Source organism: Heptranchias perlo, chromosome 28 (assembly GCF_035084215.1).
Source record: "Heptranchias perlo isolate sHepPer1 chromosome 28, sHepPer1.hap1, whole genome shotgun sequence".
NCBI lineage: Eukaryota > Metazoa > Chordata > Chondrichthyes > Hexanchiformes > Hexanchidae > Heptranchias > Heptranchias perlo.
In genome coordinates, this window is record NC_090352.1 from 30182949 (window position 1) to 30210665 (window position 27717).

At 39.6% G+C, this 27717-nt stretch overlaps 1 protein-coding gene and 1 pseudogene across 5 annotated transcripts in view; one reads left to right on the top strand and one right to left on the bottom strand.

Moving 5' to 3' along the window:
• Positions 1–27717, top strand: part of vps53 (VPS53 subunit of GARP complex) — a 188242-nt gene that overhangs the window by 89382 nt on the left and 71143 nt on the right. For all 5 annotated transcript variants that reach the window (XR_010968530.1, XM_068008319.1, XM_068008320.1 and 2 more), the window contains 2 exons: positions 15883–15977; positions 26159–26401. Coding sequence is in view for 4 of the 5 variants with exons in the window: in XM_068008319.1 (XP_067864420.1) it covers positions 15883–15977; positions 26159–26401 (338 nt within the window). In the remaining variant the exon portion in view is untranslated. The remainder of the gene's footprint in view (positions 1–15882; positions 15978–26158; positions 26402–27717) is intronic.
• Positions 19970–20046, bottom strand: LOC137299304 (U6 spliceosomal RNA; annotated as a pseudogene).

The window sequence follows — 27717 nt, forward strand, 5'->3', positions numbered from 1 at the left end:
AAATTGGACCCTCCTGAACTTGACTTGCACAGTAAAAAAAAAATGAAGACTTAAGAATGGAAGACACGTGGGAAACATTTAACAATAGCAATATATATATATTTTTTTGTTTCTGATATTTCTCCCCTTCATTCCCTCTCATCTCCTGAAGGCACTTACTCACGCTGGGACTTAGTTCTGTGATACTTTGTCCAATTGAGCCCTATTCACCCGCGAGCCTTAATGGTGAATGCTGGCAGTTGGACTGTGATGAGGAGGTAGGGGTGTATACTGCAGCCAAGCCCGATTCTATCCTTACCTGCCAATTATATGTTTACTTGCACATTCCAGCAAGGGTCACTGGAGAGTAATCAGGAACCCTGCCTTATTTTTTTTCCTTCTCATATCAGGCCAGCTCAGACTGATTGGGTGGTAATGTTGGATGCCATCAAAAGAGGAGAATAGTTTTGTAACTATTATGCGACATGATATCTTTTAAATAATTGTACTCGTTTTGTTAGTTAATTGATAGAATTTTATCATGATCTAGACCAATTGAGAGTTTGTTTGCAGAGAACATGTTTAAACTGGCAATTCAAGGAAACTTTAAGAAATTGTAAGAAAGTGCAAGTACATAATTGTAAGAAAAATGGTGGATATACTTAATGAGTGGTGCTGAACTAGCTACGGAAGAGACTGAAAGAGATCTGGGAGTGATTGTAGACTCAGTACTTATTACCATGTGCCTTCATTGTGGAGCAGCAGTCAACAAAGCGATCAAAATACTAAGCTATTTTGCCAAAACAGTGGAGAATAAATCTGAAGTGGCTCTGGTCAGACTGCACTTTCAGTACTGTGTTCATTTCCAGTCACTGAGGCACGAAAGAAACATCCAAGCCCTGGAAGCAGTGGAGAGAAGGATGAAGGGGCTGGTCTCTAATGTCAGAGGATGGAGTTATAAGGAAAAGTTAGAAAAATTCAAGTCTCTTCATCCGAGAAAGGAGATGAACGAGAGAAAATCTGATCGAGGTATATAAGATATTAAATGGAATAGAACAGGTTAATCCTGAACTCTGTTTCAAGTTAAACTAGGACAAAGGGACACAGGTACAAACTGATAAAAAGGCAAGTTCAAGACTGATTTCAAGAAACACTTCTTCACACAAAGAGTGGTTAATACCTGGAATAGTCTTCCAGATTGGTTAGTGGAGACAAAAGCTTTGGAATTATTAAAGGTACAATTAGATGGTGGTGGGGGAACCAGAGGTTTCCAAGATGGAATGAATGTGATTGACCCAATGGCCTCTTATTTGTAAGTAACTTTATGATCTTCACGTATTAGCTGGGTTATGCACAGTTATATGCCCATTTTTAGCTATTTTTGCAATGCAAAATGGTTTTTAAAAAACCTGTGTTTACTAGCAATGATTCATGATCTTTCCACCCTTTTCTGTGTAAAATTTGCTAGTTAATATGTGCTACCACATGCCCCCGTTCCATTCTGTGAAGAATGTAAGAAAAATAAGCTGAGCTTGGTGTGTAGCGAGCCTCAGTTAGACTGGACTTTGTTGAACTGGGGTTTCTCTTCTCATAGAAATCATGAAATGAGGCGTTGCTTATTTTTTGAACTTTCTTCTCTTGTCTCCCTGCCGGCAGCATGAACTTAGAAAATTGTCCCTTTAACTCCAACCTCTAACGCGCACCTCCTACTGCATCAGCACAGTATAACATTTTTATTTTATATATTAGCTGTTCTTGTAAATTAGTGAGCTTGTCAAGTTCTTGCTGTATTATGGAGTTTTGTGTTGTGGTCTAAAGTCTACTGAAAACTAGTTGATGCAGCCAAACAGGTTTCCCCTTAAAACCCTTAGAGCTGTCAGAGAGAGGGAGTATTCTAAAGCCATCAATCTGAAGTAGGCCTTGGAAGAGAAAGATTATATTTTCGTGGTTAGATTTTGAAATTATGAAACTTGACAAGCAGTCTTTAAATATGTGACACTGCAACCCTATAGCAAACTTTAAAAAAAAAAGTTACACTTGGGAACCATTTGCCATCAGTCAACCTCCATCAGCCGAGGAGAACAGGAAAGTACGTGCTTGGAATTGAAGTAGAAGATCAGCCATGATCTTCAATGGCATAGGAGGCTCGAGAGCCCGTATGGCCTCTCCTGCTCCTTTTTCTTATGTTCTTATAAAAAAGAAATAGAGGCACTGGAGAAGATGCAAAAAAGATTTACTAGGATTATACCAGAATTGTGGTTATACCTATCAGGAAAGATTGAGCAGACTGGAGCTCTTTTCTCTAGAAAAGAGAAGACTGAGGGCTGACTTGATAGAGGCCTTTAAGATTATGAAAGGGTTTGATAGGGTGGACATAGAGAAGATGTTTCCACTTGTGGGGGAGACCAGAACTAGGGGCCATAAATATAAGATAGTCACTAATAAAGCCAATAGGGAATTCAGGAGAAACTTCTTCATCCAGAATGTGGAACTTGCTGTCGCAAGGAGTTGTTGGGGGGACTAGTGTAGATGAATTTAAGGGGAAGCTAGGTAATTACATGTGGGAGAAAGGAGTAGAAGGATATGTTGATAGGGTTGGATGAAGTTGAGAGGGAGGAGGCTTGTGTGGAGCATAAACACTGGCATGGACCTGTTGGGCCGATTAGCCTGTTTCTGTGCTGTACATTCTATGTAATTACTCCCTGTCTGTTCTTAATGCTGGTGGGTCGATGAATATGACCATGCTGTATTTAAAGTTCCAAAAGTACACCTGAACACACTGGAGCGCATCAGAATATTTTCATGTGCCACAACCGTTACTGTAATATTCAGATACTGTGCCAACCAGGTGTAAAATCTTTGCAGAGGTTGGTGAGGGTTTCCGTCGTAACTGGTTGACAGTTTAACTCTGTGGATCTGCTGTAGGTGAGTGGTACATCCCTCTGTATATCTACGTGAACCAGAGCCTTTGAAATATCATGCCATGAGTAGAAATGTAGTCTTTAACAGATGAACAATGACCTGCTGAAATTATGAATTGTCCAGATTGGAAATGAACTGAAAAACACATCACCTAGTTGTTACGCACAACTTGCAGGCAAAACTCCCTTTAGCTGCTATATCGTAATTCCTTAAAACGAAATAGAGAGTGGAGGAAAACCGTACCTTTGCCAACAGCTAAATTGGTTCAAAAAAAACCTGTTTCTTAATTTGTTTTTATTTCATCCCTGGTTCCTGTTATACCAGCAAGAGGTCACGTTAATGAGGGCTTCAAACAAGAAGTTACTTGCACAGTTTCTGTGCTGCCACACCCTCTGTATGGACCAGCATTCATTAACTGTGTGAATACTAAAGCAGCATATAAATGCACCATTTCAGAGAGGCTGCAGTTAAACGAACATCCGAAAATGATGGGCAGGAAAAGACTAGCTGGTCCATCAAGCCTGCCCCACACTCATGATGGCTGGAGCATCATGACTAAACACTTCCTACCCCCCACCCCTACTCATAGAATCATAGAAGTTTACAACATGGAAACAGGCCCTTCGGCCCAACATGTCCATGTCGCCCAGTTTATACCACTAAGCTAGTCCCAATTGCCTGCACTTGGCCCATATCCCTCTATACCCATCTTACCCATGTAACTGTCCAAATACTTTTTAAAAGACAAAATTGTACCCGCCTCCACTACTGCCTCTGGCAGCTCGTTCCAGACACTCACCACCCTTTGAGTGAAAAAATTGCCCCTCAGGACCCTTTTGTATCTCTCCCCTCTCACCTTAAATCTATGCCCCCTCGTTATAGACTCCCCTACCTTTGGGAAAAGATTTTGACTATCTACCTTATTTATGCCCCTCATTATTTTATAGACTTCTATAAGATCACCCCTAAACCTCCTACTCTCCAGGGGAAAAAAGTCTTAGTCTATCCAACCTCTCCCTATAAGTCAAACCATCAAGACCCGGTAGCATCCTAGTAAATCTTTTCTGCACTCTTTCTAGTTTAATAATATCCTTTCTATAATAGGGTGACCAGAACTGTACACAGTATTCCAAGTGTGGCCTTACTAATGTCTTGTACAACTTCAACAAGACATCCCAACTCCTGTATTCAATGTTCTGACCAATGAAACCAAGCATGCTGAATGCCTTCTTCACCACCCTACTCCACAGCCATGTAATCTCCAGGCAGAGGCAAAAATGATTCCATGTATTGAGTGTGTCCTTTTTTCTTGGTGGGATGATGATTTAAAAGTACTTACGGGTTCTTCCTTCCCCATTCTTTTGGTCTCCCCACTATTCCTGCTTCCAGACCACTGCTGATCATCAGAACTGGCTGTGTCACCACACTGCTTCTCATTCCCTTTTATAATCATTAGCATTTTAACTTATGAGGGTAGCAGAATTTTGTTTTAAGATGTCAGCTGATGAGCAGGTAGAGTGATGCATCGTTATTCACAAGATCACAAGATAATCACGGATGAAAAGGGTTATTCAGCCCATGTTAGCTCATCCATCCGGATTGACCCTAAAATCCCCCCGTTGGCGCATCAAATTTGTTGCCATACGATTTCAGGGTTTTTGCCTGCACTACTCTACGCAAGTCCATTCCATGAACTGTTTGTGTGAAGAAACATTTTCTGTCGTGCATTTATCTTTTACATTTTTAAACCTGTGACCTCTTGACCTACTCTCTCATTTTATTTAAAGTAATTTGCTGTATTTTCCCTTTCATACCATTCACAATCTTGTCTACCTCTAAGATGACCTCTCGGACGTTTAGGACAATTCAGTATAATTAAATATGGCCTACATGATTTTTTTTTTTCTTTTATTAAAAATTCCTTCTTTTCTCTCCTATCTGAAAGGGCATTTAGGGGGAGCCTGTGCTCAAGCATTTGGCAGTGCTATTCTATGACCATATTACTAGGCTGTGCATTAGAGAGTTTTGTGGTAACTTGCTTCCCTGTGGGTGGCTGACCTCTACTTGGTAACCTACAGGTGAGATTGTGGACTTAACAAGTTGGCATGTAGGGAACGACAGAAATGTATGTTCCACATCTCATGGCACGGAGGTGGGAGTTCACAATGTGCACATTTTCTCTTTCCTCCCAAGTATTACTCTAACCTACCCTCACAATAAATAAATAATAAGCCACAGGTGGTAATGTTTGAACTAGTAAGATCGGGGCCCTTAACTAGAGTCAGTTCAAAAAAAAAATTGTGAAATGGATGATTAAAACAAAATGTTTGCTCAGTTGATGCACTAAATACTTCAGCTATTTTGGAGGCAAACACCATGTTACTTTTCTTGATAAACTGCTGGTAATTGTTGCCAGACTTGTCTTTCACTAGTTTCTTTGTGTGCCAGTGGCATTGCACGTCTGTTTTATGAGTGTGGAGACAGATGAATCTATTGTGTCACATTGTCGCTTCCAATGTGGAGCCTGTGCTGCAGGTTTGTTTTGGTTGAAAAGAATTCTGTTTACTTTGGATTGCATTATATACATATATATATATATAAGAAATCTGGACAAATGCTTACAAGCCTGCCAATATTTCCCCCTCCTTCAATTCAAAGAAGCTTACTTTGCAAAGTGTTTACTGTATGAATCAGAGGAACACCCAGAGTTGCATTTGGAAAATTAAACTTAACTTTCACACATGTAGATCTTTGCTTTACAATTTTTTTTAAGTACATTAGTAGATGGCAATCCATCAATAATTATTCAGTCCAGACATTCTAGTACATACACCAGCAAAGGTTAGTGTTTAAATGGGGAAGTGATTTTCAGAGGTTTTCAACAGTTACAAATGTTTTGAGATTCTTTGGCTTATCCACACAAAAAAGCATCAAATCTAAACATAAGTTGATGCTGTGCAAGATCAAATTTATACACACTGCTGCTGAAACTCTTCCATAGTTTTGTTACTTTAAGATGTGACTACTTCAATGACCTCCGCTCTGGCCTTTTCAGCCCCTTCCTATACAAACTCCCAATTGTCCAAAACTCCGCTGCCCTAATCCAAGTCCCGCTCACTGACCTCCATTATCGCCCTGTCCTCCTTCACACTGAATTTAAAATCCCTGTCCTGTTCTACAAATCCGTTCATGGACTCCTCCCCAGCCTACCTCTGCAAACTCCTCCAGCCCAAGGTCCTGGCACATGCCTTTTGGCCCTCTGACTCTGGCCTCCTGTGTATCTGCCCCCTTCATCCACCCCTCCATGAAATCTTCAGTCACGCCAGCCCTTCTCTCTGGAACACGTTTCCTGAGCCTCTTTGCCTCACTATTTCCCTTCCCACCTTTAAAAGTTTTCTCAAAACCTATCTTTTTGACCATGCATTCAATCAATTCTTCTAACTCCAACTACTATTCAGTGCCTGTTCACATTCATGTCAATTGCTTTGAGACATTTTATTATGTTAAAGCAACTTTAAAAATGCTAGTTATTGTTGCCCAAGAGGTTTCCCTACCTTACTGATACTGGTTCTCCAGTATACAAGTAGTGACTTGTATATTGGTGGAATAGATTGGTGGAACATGGTTTCCTCCTTTTCTAACTGCAGGGCATAAAGCCAAAGGTAGCATTAAAGTGTGTTGCAATCTTTATTTTACAAATTAATGTGTGTTTTGTACACTGAACATTGCAAAGCAAGGATGTGGAGTGAACGGCATACCTTCACTAAGCACTATAGTTTTGATTTTTTTTATTGAGTAAAGATGTGCAATTTGACAGATGGCCCTAACCAGCACATTTCAGATGGGTCCTCCCATCTTCTGGAGTCTTTGATTTTATCCACATAAGACAGCCACATTCTGGAACATTCTTTCTCATGAAGACTTAAAGGGCTATCCAGGCTGAAGCCTCGTTTGAGGACTGCAGATTGGGCAGATAGATGCCAGATTAAATTTAATTTGGAGAAATGTGACTTGATGCATTTTGGGAGGAAGAACATGAGGACATATAGACTAAATGGTAAAACTTTAAAAAGGTAGTAGTGCAGAGCGCATTAGGGGTTCAGATACATACATTTTTAAAAGTGGGTGAACAAATAAAATTTGGGATTTTTTTTTAACAATAGGAGCATCGAGTACAAAAGCGAAGAGGTAATGCTAAACCCATACAAATCATTGGTTAGGCCACAGTTAGAATAATATGACCAGTTTTGGGCTCCTTTGGGAAGGATGTCAAGACCATGGAGAGGGTGTAGAAGAGATACATTAAGATGATACCAGGGATGCATGTCTTTAGTTGTGAGGAGACACTAGAGAAACGGGGGCTTTTTTCATTAGAACAAAGAAGGCTGAGAGGGGATCTGATTGAAAGGTTCAAAATTGTACGTTTTGTTAAGGTAAATCGGAAAATATTTCCACTGGTTGGTCAGTAACTGGAGGGCATACATTTATGATCACTGGACGAACAAAGGGAGAGGTTAAGAAAACCGTCTTTACTCAGAGGGTTGTTATGAATGGAATGCTATGCCAGAAACTGTGGTGGAAGCAGAATGCATAATAGCTTTTAAAAAGTAAATGGAGAAATATTTGATAAAAATAAATAAAAAATACATGGTGAAAGGACAGGGGAATGGGATTAAGTAGACAGCTCTTTCAGAGATCTGGCATTGGTACAGTGGGTCGAATGGCCTTTTACTGTGCTGTCAAATTTTATATTCCATGAAGCTAGGTTCGGGAGAGTTCATGTGATTTGCATAGCTATTATGAGGGTGAAAAGTCTTAAAAGGACAGTATTCTTTCCCCCATTTGGATCCCACCCCCCCCCCCCCCCCCACCCCATTGGATAGTGAACTGAAATTGGAGGATCACGTCAAAGGTAAGTAGTCTGGGGGAAGACTTCTAGTCGCTGTTAGTGACATTATAAAGAAAATGGAAAGATTTCATATGTGCAATATTCTAAAAGACCAGTTTTACTATTTTGCTAGAAAGCAATCAGAAGAAAGCTTCCCATTTTGTTTATATTGTTGTTGACATATAGTGACCAGAGGAAATCTCTTCCCCCTCACCCCCTCCCCGCATGTTCTGTATAATATCAAGTAGGAAATTGGAAAATCGAAGTTGATTCTTTGAGATATTCCATTGTACAGTGATATTTATGGAGCAGTACCGTACTTTTATTAAGTCAAAGCTATTCTGGATTTTAACTTCTTTGCAAAGATTTTGCATTCCAACTCTCACACAAATGGCAGCATCTGTTTTTTGCAAGTGGGTGCATAGTTTCTGGCTGTGGAATTGTGCCAGGCATTGGCCCAGCTGCTTTTAGATTGAAGACCAGATAGTTTGCCTGAGGCCTTCATCATATTCTCATATGTAGGCACATACAGGCCAAGACTACAGTTTTTATTGGATCAATTATTTTGCCTTCAGGGCTGTTGTTATTTTTATTTAGTTAGAAACAGATGCTTCCAGTTTGACTATTTCTATCTGCTGCCAATTTTAAAAGAACACCTGCTTTTTCTTATTAAAGAAATGCTATTTCTTGAATTAACCCCATCTCACACAGCAAGGCCAGAAATGGCCATGCCACAATTCCCCAATGTGGCAACAGGTGGCTTCAACAGTTGCAGATGTCCTTATTTCCACACTTAGTTTCTATTTTCTATCGTTTTCAAGTATATAATAATAAACTTTGTTACAGCTGTTTGGAGTGAGACACGTGAGAAGTTTTTTTTAATTGACTTGGTGTTGGCAGTGACTTAAGTGGGCAAAGCGAGCCATTACTGCAGTCAAGCAGGTAACTGCTTTGATTCTAAAATTGGTTGGTTATTGACGTTCGCATAATCGAATGTAATTTAGAGGTATTTATAGTTTTCATTTCTTGACTTTTTCTAACAATTTTCTCTCCCTTCTTCTACAGGTGTTGGCTTTCACTGGGGTAGAGTTTCAAGGGTGCCCTCTAGTATCTCCTCACTCCTTCATGTGAGATCAGGCTAGACTGAGTGTTGGGTAGGCTGTTCTGTCATGGGGAGCTGCACAGTCAAGCCCTAACCTGTCATCACTCAGGCCTGCCCATTTCCAACAGGGGTTGCTGGATAGTAATCAGGAGTGATAACCATGGCCAATGCTCTCCTTATCCCAGGGACAATAGTAGCAATCCTACTGCTGGTATCAGCTAACTCAACACAGACCAGTAATTGAACCTTATAACTTCCTGGTCTATATGGCTAAGATACTCACTACCTTAACAAGTTGAGCCACTGAGGGTGCAATACGTGTTTTTTAAACGTGTTTTCCATTCGTATTGCACATGGGAAGTTGCAGGACATGGGTAGAAATTGGTCCTGATTGTGCCCATTTTCGTGTGGAAAATACGGGCGAAAAGGAACAATTTTGGGGTCAAAAAACTCAAGTTAGGATGAGGAGAGACACCGTCTGTCTCTGGTACAGTAGTGATTAATTAGAGTGTTAGATTTTCTATTAACAAAACACAACAAATGAATTTCAACGCAGTTGCGTTTACCTGAGCAGCTTCAAAAATTTGATTTGTTTTCTTTTCGTTTGGAAAATGAAAAAAATAATTCAAGTTAAGATGAGAAAAGACACACTATCTCTTTTCCTCTGGTTAGCTGTGTCTCTGAACTAAAAATGTATCAGTTTATAACATATAAAATTGTACTTGCAAATTGTCTTCACATAATTTGGAAAAAAATCAGAAAAATTCCAAAATCCTTTCATATCATGAGGAGATATGAAGCTTCCTGTTGTGAGACTGAATGACAATTACTCTAACAGAATCTTACTGATTCATGATGGGAAAATCTGCACCATTTCCCTGAAGCTAACAGTATTATCTCAAGGGTAAAATATTAACTTCAACACTAGGCTTTTGAGAAAGGCTGAGGCCTTCAAGTAAAACAATGATGAAGTTACTCAAAGGCTCAAAAATATTTTTGCAGGTGAATTTCATTGTGTAATATCTAAATTTTTTTTGTTTACTGTATTATAAACAGCACTTGGGACATTAGACATTATAATCACTGAGGAAAAATGGTACCTAAAATGATTTTGAATTTTTTTTTTGCGTGGTCCTGATTAGTTGAGTTTCACATTTGATAGATTTTCACGAATCTGCATAATTAGAGTTGTGATTTTTATTTTTAAAATGTCAGCCAATCAAAATGTCTGATGCCAGAACATGATACAGGAAATATGATGCCAAATCAGGAACCATGCGCTTCTGTACCACTTTTATCGATAGATAGTACTTGTAGATAATATTTGTGACAATGGTGGCAATGCTCACAGTAAGTCAGATGATATACTGTCTTATAAGGCATGTGTATCATTGTGGTAACCAGAGAATCCATATAGTGATGAGGTGGAGAATGGCTAAACAAAATGCAAATGTTGAACCCTCATGACTGCACAGTTTGCAAGAGGATCACTTTCAAAATGCTAACTCAGAGCTTGAGAAATATGCAGCAACCACATATAGCTGGTGGATGGAAATGTTATGGCCCATTTTTTGCCAGGTTTGTGCTGAAGGGGATCTGGTAGAAATATACTCAGCCAATGGCTTGGTTCAACAAATCTATTTACAGTTGTACACCGCCATGTTCATTTATATTGTGTACATGAGAGCGTGGTCTAATGCAGGAAGGAGTTTTTAATCTCCCCGAGTCATACAGCAAGAAAGATTGAGAGTGTGGTGCTTTGATGTACTTGGCAATCCTACGTTACTGGATTTTAAAGGGTCACATTATTGGCCTGGTACCTGTAATCATCCTATTGGTGTCACACTGGATTTTAAAGTAATTCAGTTCATTACACCAGTTTTAACATTGGCGCAGAAGTCAGAATTCACTTACGAGTCTGTCTGTGTTCCTGCTGGATTATGAAGCAATCCCATTTGTACTGGGGGTGCCTTCATAAGCTAGAAGGTGGGAGAAATGACAGCCCTTTCCTACCTTGTCCACTGCATTTGTTTGAATCTGGAAATGTCTAGAAGAAAAATTATTTTTAAAAGTTGCTGTGTGTTCTAGAATTTTTTTCAACTCTTCTCTGAACACCAGACAAGAAGGAAAACTGCTCCCGGGGGCTTCATGTGGCCATGAGAAAGTGGGAGTATTTGGGGAAGCAGCAGCAATGTTTTTCCTTATTTTCCTTCCCTCCCCAGGTCCTGACTTATGTTGGATGTGGTCCCATGGGAGCTGGCAGCTCCATGTAACCTTGCCCGTGTGGTCAATCTTCATGTGGGTGAACCCGGACAGCTGTGCTAACAGAGTGTTCAATTATAGGGAGAAGATTTGGGAGAGCAACAGCATTCCTGTCCTCACCCAATGTCCACATGAGCAAACTTGACAGCAGGGAGCAGAATTAGGAATGGGAATCCTGGTTGATTTTTTGGTTCCCTTAGCTAGCTTTCAGATGCTGAATGAAGCCAGTCACAGTGCACCAAGCTGTGATTAACTAACTGAATCAATAAAGAAGTATTGACCTGATTTTTTTTTTGTTGATTTATTTCGTTTTTAGAGGTATCAATTGACCACAAAATTGTTTTTTTCTAGCAGAGCTTAGAACAGGCCGCTGATTGAACATGGAGCCTTCCTGGTCCGTATGGCTGAGTACTGTACCCATTGATCCTTGTGGGAGCCAGAAGCAGCCATTGTTTTTGGAACACGAGAGATTCAGGTCCCCCTACCCATTTTCACATCTCTGAATTGGTCTGTGTTTCAGAGCCAGGGTTGAGGGAAATTTGAGACCATTTTGGAATTTGGTCGTTCACAAGGCTTTTGTTACAAAACAGATGTCTGATTCGTCTAATCCAAATTTATATATAAATCCACTTTCCTTTTCTAAAGTAAATGAGGTATTAAAGGCAGCCTCCAACTCACAGCTGTGTTCATGTAGTTATATAGTGAGCATCTTGAACTCTATCCCTCTCAAGTCATTTATGCACAGTTCAGTGTTTCACTCTCACAGGGCACCTTGCCTTTTGTTTTCTGAACTGTTAAATGCGCTAGAAAGAGTACACTTACAGAAAAGTAATATTAATGTAAACCAGCATGCAGTGCTTAGGAAAAACCCTGCAGTATAGTCCACATTGGAAATACTTTGGACATTTACCTTAAACCTGAGCTTTACAGCTGTGCCAAGACATGCAGTATTTAGTGTAAATGATTCCTTTTGAAGTCATTCTGACTTTCTTACCTCATCATTCAAAACTAAATAGCTACAACTGGCTGAGTGACTTCAATGGCAGGCTGGGAGAGTCACATTACAATCAGTGCAGCATAACTGAAGAGGCACATAATTAAACTACCAGGGAGAGCTCTTGTGCATTACCCCCACCATTAGCGTCTTGCCTTTAGCTGCCTAGGCCCCACACTCTGGAATTCCCTTCCTAAACCCCTCTGCCTCCCTCTCCTCCTTTAAGTCCCTCCTTAATATCCACCTCTTTGTCACCCCTCATAACCTCTCCTTTGGCTCGGCATTTATTTTTCCTTATGCCTCTTTGGGATATTTTTCTGCGTTAAAGGTGCTATATAAATGCAAATAATTGCTGTTGCAATGTGTCAATAGGGACAGCTCTCAATTTCGCACATGAGTATGTGAACCTTTGAATGCAGTCCTAGTTCAGACGTGTTGTTTGAGATTGAAGATCAGTATCTAGAACATTTGATGAGCTACTGATAATCATGTTATACCACAAAGTACCAAGTTCTGTTTTCAGAATGGGAAATGATTTTTTGAAGTGCTTTACTGATGGAACATGAGCTACACTTTCTGTTTTTATGACTGTAACCAAGTAATAGCTTCTATTATTACACTATTTTCATATTTTTCTATGGCGACAATAGTATGTAACATTTTATGTTCAATAGATCACACTTGATTATACTTAATAAAGGTTTATATAGTAATGCTGAATAGTAATCTCAGAAGACCATGTTAAGAAAAAATTTCATTGGCATGGCATATTGTTAAAGGGGACATTATCTGTGGCTATACTAAATTCCACGGCATAATTTTTTTTGTTGATATTTATGTACACTGCTGCTCCGTGGGGACCTGTAACATCCATTTAAGGAACTTGGAGTGGAACAAATGCTCTCTGGGGTGTTTAGATGTACAGGAGAAGGTGTTACCTGTCTGCTCAACAGAATGGGATGCTTTTTCTAGTAGGTTTATGGAGACGAATTGAGCTTGACCTTTACAGGTTTTTTTTCAGGTACCTGCTAAATGCTTGTTAATTTGTTTTCCTTATCTTCTGCACCCCGCTCCACCCTTAGTAGGACAGCAATAATCAGTCTCTGTGAGAACAGCAATGAGTCCCTCTGTGCGGAGTCTGCACTGTAGGTGATTTCAGGCGGAGGGATTACCAAGTGTTTGTCCGAGATGTTCACAGAGCTGCTTAGACATACTCCGAAAATTAGGGTGAAAATTTAGCAGATGCCAGAGAGGAAATTGACAGTTGGGATTCTATTAACAGGGCTGCTTACTCACAGAGCTACTGTCGCTTGTAAATATCAACTGGAAATAAAAACAGCTGAAAATGCTGTGCAGTCCATTTCTGCCATTAGAAACTGTATCTGAAAATGTGCTTATTGCAGTGTCTTTTAGATGCCATGATATTCCCCTTCTGTTTGTTAGAAGCTCACAGAATTACAAAATATTCCTTTTGACTCTTAACTGTCCAGCCTTCACTAAAGTATCCTACTTCAGGTCAAAGGGCCTTAAAATAATTCTGTTGCCAAGCTTGCGGATAGAATTATTCAGTGGGTTCTCGACTCATTATCAAAACAGGATCATGTTGCCTTTCTATAAGAATGCAGGATGTGGGGGTGCCTCATATCATGCCAGATACAACATTGCAATAATAGTGACTTTTTAACCCAATCGCACTATAATGCAGGAGTAGCAGCAAAAATTGATTTTGTTCTGAATATACGTCCTGACTGAAAATCTGCCAGGTTTTCCCATCTCCAACCTGTTGCTTTTCTTTAGGCAAGAAATGCTTGCTTCTGCCTCAACCACTATCCAACTCAACTCTGTGTGTAAAGAAGTTAGTCTTGCCCTCTATTTTAAGTCTCTTACATTTAATCTTGTACCTATGACCCTCTCATTCTAAACCCCATAACTACTGAAAACAGTCTGCTTGCATCTTCCCTACCCCATCCTTTCATAATATTAAACACTTCTATCATGTCGCCCCATAATCTGCATTCTTCTAATGAAAAAAAGCCCCAATTTTACAAGTCTTCCTTTGTTATTTTTATTTGCTCATACCAGTCAGCATCCTAGTGAATCTGCATTGAACTGTCTCTAAAGCCTTAATATCTTTCCTACAGTGTGGAGCCCAATACTACACACAGTCATCTAACTGAGGTTTTATATAGACTCATTATTACCTCTTGGCTTTTATATTCTATAACTCTTGTGATAAAACCTAGAATTCCATTAAATGACCGTATCAACCTGAGGTGCTGCCTTTACGTCCTGTGAATCTGTATGTTCAAATTCCTCTATCCTGCCACAGCACTTATCATATTCTGAATGGAGGTAGCTAACTGCTGTTACGTTTTTTTACCAAAATGCATCAATTCACACTTACTAAAATTGAATTCCATCTGCCAATTTTTAGCTTATTCTTCCATCTTATCAATATACCTTGCAGCTTCCTTTGTTCTTCTAAAGAATTAACTATTCCTCTTTTGGTATCATTTGCAAATTTCCCCACTTCCTCTAGGCCTATATGCAAAACATTGATATACATAGTGAACAAAAGTGGTCTCAGAACTGAACCCTGTGGGATAGCATTCCAACTTCCAACTATTCTGAAAAACTGCCATTAACTCCTGCTCTCTGTTTTCTCCCTTCTAACCAATTTTGAATCCAGTTTTCTATCCTCTCCATAATTCTGTACCCATTAATATTCTCTAGTAATCTTCCATGTGGTACTTTGTCAAAGGCTTGTGTAAATTCCATGTACATTACATTTCACCCATCTACTGTGTCTGTTAACTCCTCAAAGAATCCTGTAAGTTCTGTCAAGCATGATCATATCTTTCCATGCTGGCTACTTCTAACTATTTTCTCTTTATCTAAGTACATGGTATTCATCCTTAATTAGCAACTCTAAAATTTTCCCTACCACAGATGTTAAACATACTGACCTATAATTACCTGGATTAACTCTGCCCCTCTTTTTAAAAAAAAATGGATACTACATTGGCCACAACCATACTTAATAGAGCCCCAAAGAATAATTTCTAGGTCCTTCATAATTCCTGTTCAAGTATGAGCCCAGAATGTGAATATTAGCTGGTTATTTTACCATGGAAGACATCACAGTTGAGCCTAATCCTAACGGGGCCTGAAATTTTTTCCAAACCTCACGTCCACACATGTGAACTTTCCAGCAGGGATCAATGAATAACGATCACAAGCAGGAACCCTGACTGATTTTTTTCCTCCCTCCTGACTCCAGGGCACTGAGGCCAGTTGACATGCCCTATTACCACTCCAGCTGAGGACCGCAAATCACACCTTGAACCTTCTCATCTACATTCATCAGTTACAGACAATCTTTACTAACTGAACCATAGGAGGAGATTTTATTTCTAAACTTGTATTTCTCTAATTTTAATTAGGCTGTGTTTGTGATCAGAACCACCAGTTTATTTTAACAGTGGTAGGCTCTGTATAATTTCATGTTTTATGATGTTACTATGTTCATAGGTACCCTCTTTAAATGTACGTAAATCTGAACTAACACTTAATACTGGCAGGTTCCACCTCTCTAAATTACTATTTGCGAGCTGTGTCATGTCTAGTTCCTATTCACTGTTCAATTTTTATTTACATTTTATAGTGACGTGACCAGAGCCCTAACTATTTCTTGTTTGTTGTCTTGTATGTGACTGCACTGTTTTATCTTTTCAGCCAAAGAAGCCCAAAGCCCCAGACAACCCTTTCCATGGCATCATCTCCAAATGCTTTGAGCCACACCTCTATGTTTATATTGAATCACAGGATAGGTGAGTTGAACACTTCTGCAATCAGTTGTTTTATAATTCAGTAATAAGTGTTATAAACAAACATTGCAGTATGAACTGCTGACGGATATTGGGTCCAAAGCTATTACTCATTTGGCCCAGGAGACCCAAGTTGAAGGGTATCTTTCTCCTCTTTCTCAGCTGGACTATCTGTTAATGGGAGGATAACTGGTAAATGAGAGGAGGACATTGCAAACCATAAACATACATCTTGTTTGGTTGACAAAGGAGTGGCGTGGAGTGGCGCTAACTCTCTACTAGCAGATCTTCAAGGGCTGGAACAATCTGCCCTTAATTCATTTGGTTGCTTAAAATCGATTCAGATACACTCCAGGAACTGATTACTCAAATGAGATCAGCATGTGAAACTTCAGCTTGACTGGAACTTTCTGCCCTTTTCTTAAGTGTTCTGGGAATCAGCTAGGAAGGAAATCAGTTTGAGACTCAATTAACTTTATACTGGTCACTTTGTTTAACCTGATCCCTTCTCAGTCAACATCCACTCCCTGCAGCTTACACAGATTCTTGCCTCCACATTTTGGATCTTTATCTCTGCTTGCGTTGATTTAAACTTCCCTCACTTTTAAATCAAATGGCAGCAACCCCCTTGATTGTTACAGACGCCGTCCACAATCTTTCTTACACCTCCTTATGTGGCTCAGTGTCAAATTTTGTTTGATAACTCTCCTGTGAAGCGTCTCGGGACATTTGACTATGTTAAAGGTGCTATAAAAATGCAAGTTGTAGTTGTTGTTTTTAATTGCTGTAAGTCAGGAAAGAGAGAAACTCATTGACAGTATAGCTGACTTCTAGTTCCAAATAGGAAAACCTCCCAGGTGTCCTACCGTCAATGTTTGTTCATGTTAGCCATGGAAAAAAAACCTTATATTCCACAAGAACGAAAAAAATATCTTAACAGAATTACAAATATTTCATTGTTACTAATCAATCAATTATATAGCTAAAGAGTGGGAGAAAAGTAATCTTTTTATCAGGGTAAGGATATTAAAAGTAGAGCTATTGGAAAACAATTGTCTATAAATCCTATCTATTGCGGTGGGAAATTTAAATCGGACTCTCATCTGTGAATGTCGATCCATTTCTATAAAGCTATAACCCCACAGGGTTCAAGAAGTGACTGTATTAAATACAGATCCTTTTACTTTACACATTAATGGTTTTCCTTTTTCCAAATTAAACTGTGGGATTCCACAAAATTGGGTTTTAATTTTAGATTGCTTAGTTCCTCCCCACATGAAATGAAATTAAATATTCACAAAAGCAAGAAGTTATTGTTTAACTGCCTTTGCCTGTGGCAAAGAGCTTAGAAAATGCTCAATTATGTTATAATTCATTTTCCCATAAATGCTCTTGTAAAGGTGACTTCGCTAGTGCTGGCCAGGGAAACCTTTGAAACTTTTTGTTTTAAAAGGGTGGTCAAAGTTAAATTGTGCAGATCAAACGCGACACGAGAACAGTTGAGCAAGTTCGGAAACATGGAAACATGCAGCTCCATCACTGATCATGTATTCTGGATTTTAAAAACTTCCAATAAAAACAGATCTAGCAGAAATGCATAGTGTAGGCTTTCCTGTAACTGAGCGTACCTAGAAAAGCTGCTCGAGAAGCCATTAACTGGTTTTGATTAACTACTTGAGCAGTGACTGCTGAAGAATTCTTTGTAGCTGTGGCCCAGTATAAGGTGGGATGAGCCCCTTCATTAGAAACAAATCACATTTTCTACGTGCAAGGCTGTGACATTTTAATTCTCCATCTTGACATTTCACAGCAGTACTTTGATTTTATTTTTAATGTACTGAATACCAGCACTGAGTAAGATACTACTTTCATGCTTAACTTCAGACCTAGTTTCTGCAAGTTTTTAAAAATCTAAAATATAGCTTGTGATTATGTGCAGATTTAGGATTGCACGTGTTCTTTTATTATCCTATTCGACTGAGCTGCTGTGGTAGTCCTATTGGTATATTATCCAAAACTCGGCTGCCCGTATCCTAACTCACACCAAGCCCGTTCACCCATCGCTCCTGTGCTTGCTGACCTACATTGGCTCCCAGTCCGCCTTGATTTTAAAATTCTCATCCTTGTTTTCAAATCCCTCCATGGTCTCTCCCCTCTCTATCTCTGTTACCTCCTCCAGCCCTACAACCCTCCAAGATTCTACTGTCTTCCAATTCTGGCTGCTTGCGCAGCCCGATTTTCATCGCGCTACCATTAGTGACCGTGCCTAGGCCCTAAGCTCTGGAATTCCCTCCCTAAACCCCTCCTCCTCTCTACCTCTCTCCTAGTTCAAGAAACTTCATAAAACCTGCCTCTGAGCCACATAAGGAGATATTTGACACCGAGCCACATATCTCCTTATGTGGCTCGGTGTCAAATTTTGTTTGGTAATGCTCCTGTGAAGAGCCTTGGGACATCTTACTACAATAAAGGTGCTATATAAATGTAAATTGTTGTACCTGTAAGCATTCAAATTGGCATGAAGTACACTGCTGATCAACATCCAAAGGACTTGATGAAGGAAGGTTAGAGCGTGTATGGCTTATAATAGAGATGGAACAAGAAAGGAATGAAAATGTATATCAAGATATCTGTCCATTGAGGGCTTTCATACTGTAGAATGATGATAAGGCTCTATAGCGAAGTGCACAAAATGAAGTATATCTGAAGAGCCTTGATAACATCTGCTGCTATGTTCAAACAAAATGGATACACTGCATGCAATGATCGCATTATACCATTCGTAGCATGTACTGCGAAATAACATTTTAACATCATATATTTCATATTTGTTAACTATTAAAATATTTGTGATTGTATTTCATGATATGGTCCTGATGTGCTGCTTTAAACATACACTTTAGCACTCAAAACTTTTCAGGCCAGTCCATTGAAAGACACCATTACTGCTAAAATCACAGTACAATGGAAGCATACTTGCCCTCTTCAATATTGCATTTTAATGATGTTCAAAATAAAAACTGATTTTTTTTTTACAGATTTTCTCTGAATTTAGATTTTTTGGACTTTGATTTTCTCTGATTTTCTCTCTTTTTTGATGCTAAAGGTAAAACTGATATAAACAACCCAAAAATTGGCAATAAAAACTGACTTTAAAAGTGATAGATCTCCTGTGGCATTGCTCAAGGAGATTGAGAGACTTTGCAATCATAACAAAGTAGATCTGTGGTGGCATTAGTTATAATCAGTGAGATGATGTGGTTTCTGGAAGCAAGTTATTTGGTTTTTGAGGAATTTGGCGGGGTGTGGTAGTAATTAAGTCTATTGGAGAAGTGAAGAGTTGCATGGATAGTGACTATCAGGAATGGAAATATGGAACGTTATTAAGGGGTAGTTCATACTTTATGTGGGGTGGGGGCGGTGGTTAGTGAGTACTTGAAGATGGAGGCAATATTGGGGTGGAGAGTATTTGTAGGAATTATAATGAGAACTTGGATATGCAAAGTGGGATACTAAGAATTTGGGTTGGTGGACATTCTGCAAGATACAGAAAAAAAGACTAGTGCACAAGAGTCTCTTTCTCCCCCTCCTTTCTCTCTCTCTCTCTCCTCTCTCTTTCCTATCTCATTGATCTGACTGCAGGATCTTTCCCTTTCTTCAAAATTGCCCTCTATCACTCATCTGTCCCTCTCTTTGCCTCGATCTTTCCGTATACTTTCCTCTCTCTATCTCTGCATTCTATTGCACCTATCTATTTCTCTGCCAGCTGCCCCTCCCCTTCTCCCTCAATCTTTTGCGCATCTCAGATATTGTTCGCTCTGTCTTTCCATAATCTGCTTTTTTTTTTGCCTGGATCTGTGTCTGTCCCACCTGTCTTTCCATTTGTCACCGCAATCTTGCGTGTCTGTACATGACTAATCAGTTGACTGTAGAGGAAGGGTTGTAGGTGTGTGGGATGTTCATGCAACAGGTGGAGTGCGTTGTGCTGTTTTTTTTAAAATATGGAACGCTTCACGAATTTGCATGTCATCCTTGCGCATGTACCATGCTAATCTTCTCTATCATTCCTTGTGCGGGGAGGGATTAAGTAGTTGCGGCCAAGTTTATGGGTAAATGTGATTTTTTTTGGAGTTTATTATGTGATAAATTTTATGTACAGTGAGGTGCATCAGGAACCGTCATGGTAACTGTATCTTGCAGAATGTATTTTAGGTGAATTGTGTAGAATTTGACTGGTGCATGTGTAGGCTTTTTTTGGCGTGTGCACCTGTGGATGAACATTTCATGTCATGGATGGTAAGCATTTCAGAATTGGGGTCTGAGGTGGGAGCAAGACTGCTAATCTTGTTTATGCGTGAAATGGGGTGGGGTGAAGAGGTATGAAGGACAGATGGCGTGATTTTATATCCTGGGAGAGAGAGCACATCAGAAAGAGATTCATGCACAGGCTCAACCAGCTGGCTTACTCAGCCTGTTTCAATATAAACACAGACACATTAAAATACATCCCAAGTTGTACAACCAATACATGGTTGCAAAATAAAATAAAGAAAATTACAGGAACCTCACTCAGTGCCGTTATTATGAACAGACTCACAATAGCATCCTTTGAAGACAGACCCGAGTTTCTGTTGTGGGTCAGTCTGACTCCCATTTCAGGGTGAACTCTTGTCAAAAGAATATTTTTGGCAAGTGAATACAGTTTTTGTGGTGAATAAGCCATGTACTTTTAGTGAATGATTGTATCTAAAAGTAATGTAATTCATCAAGGTCATTAGTTGGTGAGATGCTTGGTACAGTGGCATAATGCACTGTAAGGAACTGCTTGTTTCAGTGTTGACATTTTACTAATCTGGGAAAAGATGTCGGCCGGAAATGGGAAATTATATATAATTATATTGATAAGTTGGAAACTTGAATTAATAATTTAATATTTTTTTAAATTACGACCTGAATTCCATTCAGTATGCAGACTTTTTTTCACCCCTCCTAAAGCCTATTTTTCCAGACCATCACATAGTGAAAGCTCTATTAACCATGCTCCAATTACCCTCTGTCCCAATTATACGCCAGAATTTTCACAGGACATAGCTTTACGAGAGTCATTGAAACTGCATAATGTTTTCTTTGTTAGTATTGTACTTGTTTTCATTCCCGTGCTATACAGTACATGCCAGACCAAATTTTGTGAACTCTCAATTACCAGTCAATTTTCATGAGGAGATTGGGGGGGAGGGGAGGGGTGGGGGACGGGGAGGGGAGGCTCTGCTCTGTTTAGGCAGATAGAAGAGCCACAGTTTCTATGCGGAAAGAGCCAGCTAATTACATTGCTCAGCTTACTGCAATCATCTTGCAAACTACAACACGTGATTTATATGTTACTTGTAGATACTATCATTTGCTGTAAGGTACACAAACGCCTCACCAGAAAAGTTGCATGAGTTGCCAAAAATATTTCTTTAATGATTACTTACCCTGAATTAGGAGTCAGACTGACCCATCACAAAAATGCTGATTCCTATCTCTTTTATTTTTTTGTTGTCCGTTTCTTTTATTATTATCCATTCCTTCCTCTTCACTTTCCTCCACTGAGTGTACCAACAATTTATCATTAAAACTTTGAATGTTTGAGTTTGTTTTTCCTGAATTTCGGGGTCAGAAAACCGAATGAAATCGGCTGCGAGCAAATTCATGCCTTTTTCTGGTCAAAAATAAAACGTAATGTCTACAATCAGAAAATAATGGGTTTAATCAGCAAAATTACTTGGGAAGAAGTAAATAATATGCTTTAAATAATAAACATTTACAACTCTCTTCACAAAATACATGTGCATTATGAGCTGCATCCTCAAGAGTCCCCTCCCCCTTCATTCAGCTGTGCGATGCAGGCAGCTACTGTCGTGCTGATGTACGGAAGGAGGATGAAGGGCTTTCTATGCAAAACAAGGGAAAGAGGTTGTGTGAGTCACAGCAGGACTGCAGTCCTCCAATGCTGATGTTTCTGGATTTTATAGGGTTTAGGTCCAATTTTGGAATTCATCTTTCAGGAGATAATTATCCAGTTTAATCCTAAAATCAGAGGCTTATTTATCAGCACTTTCTTGTCAAACCAGCAGAATGCAAGTACGTTAGAATCCCTCAAAATTGGTGGTGTGAGGACAATCACTCTGAATACTGTAGTGGCAGTCATTGCAGAAAGATACAGAACCGCTTGGGTCACCTTGAATGGTTTCTGAGGGAAACCATGCTTCTTGTTGGATTGAAATACTGCTGCCATCACCTCGTATCCATTGGCGGCTTGCAGCAGTCCCTTTAAGGACCACCTGTTTAAACCACAAGTAGGCTTGGTTTTCCTGAACCAATATTGCAGAGGGGGATTCAAACAGGCATTGGCCCTTGTTTGCGGGTTCTGGACCCCTTTTTTTTGTCTACACCAATATGGCGGGCGGCGCACTTTGGGCTTGTAACGAGCTTGCACTTCCTGCCCGCCATATTGGAGGCTTAGGTGCCCGTTTAGCACCTGAAATACGGGGGCAGCACCATCAAGTTTCTAGGCCCATGTTTTTAACACTACTTATACTTTTTCTTTTGCCAACATCCCTCAATAAATAGTTTATCTCTCTACTTTATAGTTTGTATATTTGATCCTTATTGTACCATTTGTGCATTTGCAAATAATAAAATAGATTTTAAAAACTTTACCAAAGCATCTTATCAACTCTATGAAAATTGCTCTCTTTAAGTTAATGATGCAAGTTTGGAGAAATATTTCAAACTATATAATACTTGGCAGTAAACTGGGAAGGGTTTATTTTAGTAAAAAATTTTACTACAATTCTCCAAGATTTACATGGTACTTTCTACATAAATCTAATAGGATAGACTTCTGGATATGTATTTTTCCCTCTTTCTTTCCCATTGTTTTGGAAATTCTTCTGTCAGGTTTGGTTCTTAAATCAGTTTCATTATGTCTCTTGTATTCCTGGAAAATGAACTTATTAACCTATTTCAGCTGCGTGCTTTCTGTTCATTTTTATTTGTTGATGCAGTTTTTCTATTCTCGCATTTTTTAATCTTATTTTGTTTCCTGAGAGAAATTTGCAGTAATTCTGTGAGCCGTTCCCAAATTATAAAAATCACTGCACTCCAGAGTAATTTATTGCATAAAGCATTTTGAGACATTGCAATATAAGACACTATATAAATGAAACTTTTTTTTAATTTCCCTCCCTCTGTTTTCATTTTCTTTCTTCCTTCAGCGTTTATAGAATCTGATACATAACCACCATTCCCTTGTGACTCGAGGCTTTCTACTTTTCATACATCAATCAACATATTTAGCCATTGTCTAACATCCTGAGAAGCTGCACCTTTCCAGTGGTGTAAAATAATCCTCATTGCCAAGATTAAACCCAAATGTAACTGATGGGCCCCTGGAGGGATAGTCTGAGTATGACCAATTTAGCACTAATTGCTAATGTGCATTTGAGAATATCTCCCAGAAATAGCTGGTACTTAATTTCAGAAAGTTTCTGTGGTTGGACAACATATGGGCACGATTACCCTCTTTGTTGGCACAGTGCCAACATTTCCGATTGTACTAACTTCAGTCTTAAAAGCTGTGCTGCAGATACTTGCATTAAATTAGACTAAGCCTGTTTCTGCGTATCTCGAATGAACCCTTTGTAATGTTTCCATAAGCTTTGTTAACTTTTCTACCTACTTTGTGTAGTAAAGTTTGGACCTTTGCTTACACCACTAAGACTTGCAAATCCACTTCTATCTTTGCACTAGCCTGTTTAGTATTTTCTAAAAAGGGCACCACAGAGGAGGAATGATGAATTTTGAAGGCGTATCAAGGAATTAAGTCCTGTCGACTTTACTCTCAAGTATTCGTCTGAAAAAGTACACCCCTTTTGTTTTCTCCTTAAAATTATTTTTTTTCCTTCAGAATATTCTCCCCTGTCTCCCCATCTTGAAGGTGTTGGCTCTCTGATGGAATACATTTCCATGGGCTCCATGGGCCCTCCTGTATCTTGCTGGAGTCCATTATTCATGAGGGCCTAGACAGAATTAGCAGCCTTTTTAACCATGAGGGACGTCACAGATCCTGATCCTGTCCTCGCCTGATGTTCACAAAAATGCACTCCGGCAGGGGTTTCTGTGCAGCGGTCAACTTTGGCTGATTTTCCTCTCCTGCCAGCGTCCCGACCATTGCCCTGGCTGACATCAGCCAATTCAACGTAGACCGGAAATAAAATTTGGGACCTATGTGGTCTGCAAGGATCAACTATTCACTGGATAAACTTGCTGAGCCATCTGGGGAATTATATACATTTTTTTTTAAAAAAAGAATCTCACCATGCAATGGCCCATCATGTGAGGTGCTGAAATATAAATCTTCAGTTAACTTCATCTGCCAGCACCTCTTCCCCCTTCTGATCCTAGTTTTAAGTAGAACAATAAGGACGCAATAGGGAGAGGGTTGCTGACAGCCAAGGTTGAATGAAGAAATGGCATGTTTCAGTGCCTGAGTCAGAAACCTGATGAAGATGATGAGCCGAGGCAGAGGCAGCCACCACATAGTGGGTTTAAAAAATGGAACAGATTGCATCTTACGTACACGTACACAGGAATGAGGTTGGCTGTTATGTTGCTCATAGCCTTATCCTGGAGTTCCTTTAAGCGCTGATCACATTTGGTAGATCTGTATGTCAAGTACACCATTTCCAGCATAATGCTACTATTAAAACCTGTCTTACAAAGTCCCGATTCATAATGTTTTGCCGCACATGTATGGTACCACTTTAGTATTCGGTGTTTGGATTGTGTTTCTTGCTCTTTTTTTCCATGCTTTCCTCAGGTAGAAAGGCAGGACAATGCCCTTTAAGAGCACTAACTTACTCGAGCTAAAGGATGCACACTTGAGCAGGAAGGTATCCACCCTCCTCAATCTATGCTCGCTCCATGCATCATGCTGAGATGGAACAAAAAAAATCCCCATTCTTAGGGCAAATGCAAATACCGATCAAGATGGGTATTCCAACTCTGATCTACTGCTTAAAATGTCAGTGCATTTACATTGTAACTACTGTCCATGCGGTAGTGTGCTACTTTGGTCAGCTGGAAGTAATTGTGGAAGGGATCATTTAGATGAAAAAAGATTTTGGCCAAACTAATTTGGTATCAGAAATAAAAAAAGAAAAAGTTCTGATGAAAGGTCATCGACCTGAAACGTTAACTCCGTTCCTCTCTCCACAGATGCTGCCTGACCTACTGAGTGTTTCCAGCAACTTCTGTTTTTATTTCAGATTTCCAGCATTTGCAATACTTTGCTGCTTTATTTTTTTAACGGTATAAGAATAGAAACAAAAAATGCTGGAAATGCACAGAAGATCAATCAGTAAAGAGAAAGGACAAGTTAACATTTTAGGTGTATACCTTTTTATCAGAACTAAAACATAAGCGTTTTAGTAAGGTTGGAAAAAAAGGGAGGAGAAACAACTGTTACTCCACTATTTCGGATTTCCAACATTTGTAGTTCTTTTTATATTTGATATAAGAATATTTGTTTTCTGTGAAATATGATCGTCACCCAAAAGCATTTGTTCCACTTTCCAATGTTCTCACCTTGTCATCTGGTGCGGTATTAAGTATTGAGACAGTATTGAGCTAGTGAGGAGCATGCCGTTGCTTTCTGAAAGAACCTGGCTTGTTCCAGGCTGTATTCACAAATGATTCAAAAGAGCAAGTTGGCCTTTAAATCACTGGAGAGTTGATCCAGTGAAAATGAATACAGAAGGGCTTTATTTTGCATTCTAATACTGAATAATCGAAAATGGGTTGTAGTGTGGGATACAACAAATGGTCGAGATGACTTCATTTTTTTTTTAGACGGACAGTTTTGTTTCATTTTTGTGAACTCTCTTGTTTGTGCTAGCAGCGAGTCTTGTAGTGCGTGGCAAATGGCAGATCCCTGCAGTTGAATCATACGATTTGAGCTTTGATGACATCAGAGCTTATAAAGCTGCATGTTACAGGGACATAGCACACCTGGTACATTTTATGTGTACTAATTTCTCGATTGCTATCTAGCACATGTAATCAGGAAAATCTTCATGCACGAATTATATCTCCGGTCCATGTTTCAAACTATTTCCTTTTTTTCCCCCCCTCCTTGCCAGGAATCTCAGTGAGCTGATTGACAGGTTTGTGGCAGATTTCAAAGCCCAGGGCCCTCCGAAGCCAAACACGGATGAGGGGGGAGCAGTGCTCCCCAGCTGTGCAGACCTTTTTGTCTACTACAAGAAATGCATGGTGCAGTGCTCGCAACTCAGCACCGGAGAGCCAATGATTGCTCTAACCACCATATTCCAGAAATACCTGCGAGAATATGCATGGAAAATCCTCTCCGGAAACCTGCCTAAGTGAGTATGAAATGATGTTCTTTAAATAGCCAGGCAGAGGATTTCCTCTGTAATCAACTGCAAATGATTACTCGATTTCAAATCTGCAGTAATGACATCCCAAATCGGTGTAATCCCCTTCAATTAGCTACATTCCTAAATGAACAACCCCACATGGACTGTAGCTTGTGTCGCTCCAGCATCCAGGGCAAGCTAGTCCAGTTAAATAGAGAATACTGAATACTTGAGAGTTGAGAGATGTCATCAGAACAAGGGGTTCAGATAACACCAACTTGGTCCATTTTATAACTGTTAATCTCTATCCAAGATTAGGTTGCAACCTTGAGCTCGCTCCCTGGCATTTTGTTTTGTTTAATTAAGTTTTTTATTTACACACTGTAGTGGGGAGATTATTCAATTTTTAGCTTTTTTTTGTGCCGAGGGACACCATGGGGCAGACTCCTCTCTTATTGCACTTGGCATAAAGGATCAACTGGGCCCTGTACAGGGGAGGATCTCACCAGTAATGGAGCCCACCTGATTTTCATGTTATTAATTGGATGGAAAATGGGATGGGCTCCATTAAAGGTGTTTGATTCTCCCCACTTGACTTTACTCCCTGTGCTGTGCCCAGGTATTCATGCCAAGAACAGGAAAATCCACCCCAATATATTTATTGTGCGATAACGTCAACAAAGGACTATATCAAAACTGCATGGAGCTTTACCCGGATTTAGTATACTCAGTAAATCTATTGCAAGCAGAAAGAACAACTGGTCCTAATTGGAATGGACTGCAGTAATTTTTACCATATATGGTACTACACAGATTCATGTCACCAGGCTGTGTGCAGATTTTTGGCAAGCTTTCTATTCTGCACTGTTTCTGGTAACCAGAAGTTTAATTGAACCTGAAAGATCTAATGACGGTCAATGAGCACATTTATTTCAAAGTAATTCACTATTTTTGTATATGAAAAATGAAATGGGGAAATGCTCCTTTCTTCCTTGTAATACAATTGGAATATGATTGAACATCAGTGTTTAAAATGTAATAGGTTCAATGGGTATCATGCAATGGTGGGATACTGGTTCCTGACCACAGTTTCCCACATGGTGAGCTTTGAATCTGAACTGTAGATTTTGGAGAACGGAGAGTGGAGCCCACGCACTTCTCCCACACGGAGGGAGCGAACACTCAGACGACCAGTTGGTCCAGGCAGCACTCAAGCACCTCTAGTGACTGGCTGCGTAGCAGCATGGGGAACATGTGGGGGTAGGTCTTCATCCTGTCCTCTCTGCCAAAGAAAGGCATGTGCTTCAAGGAAACTACAGAAG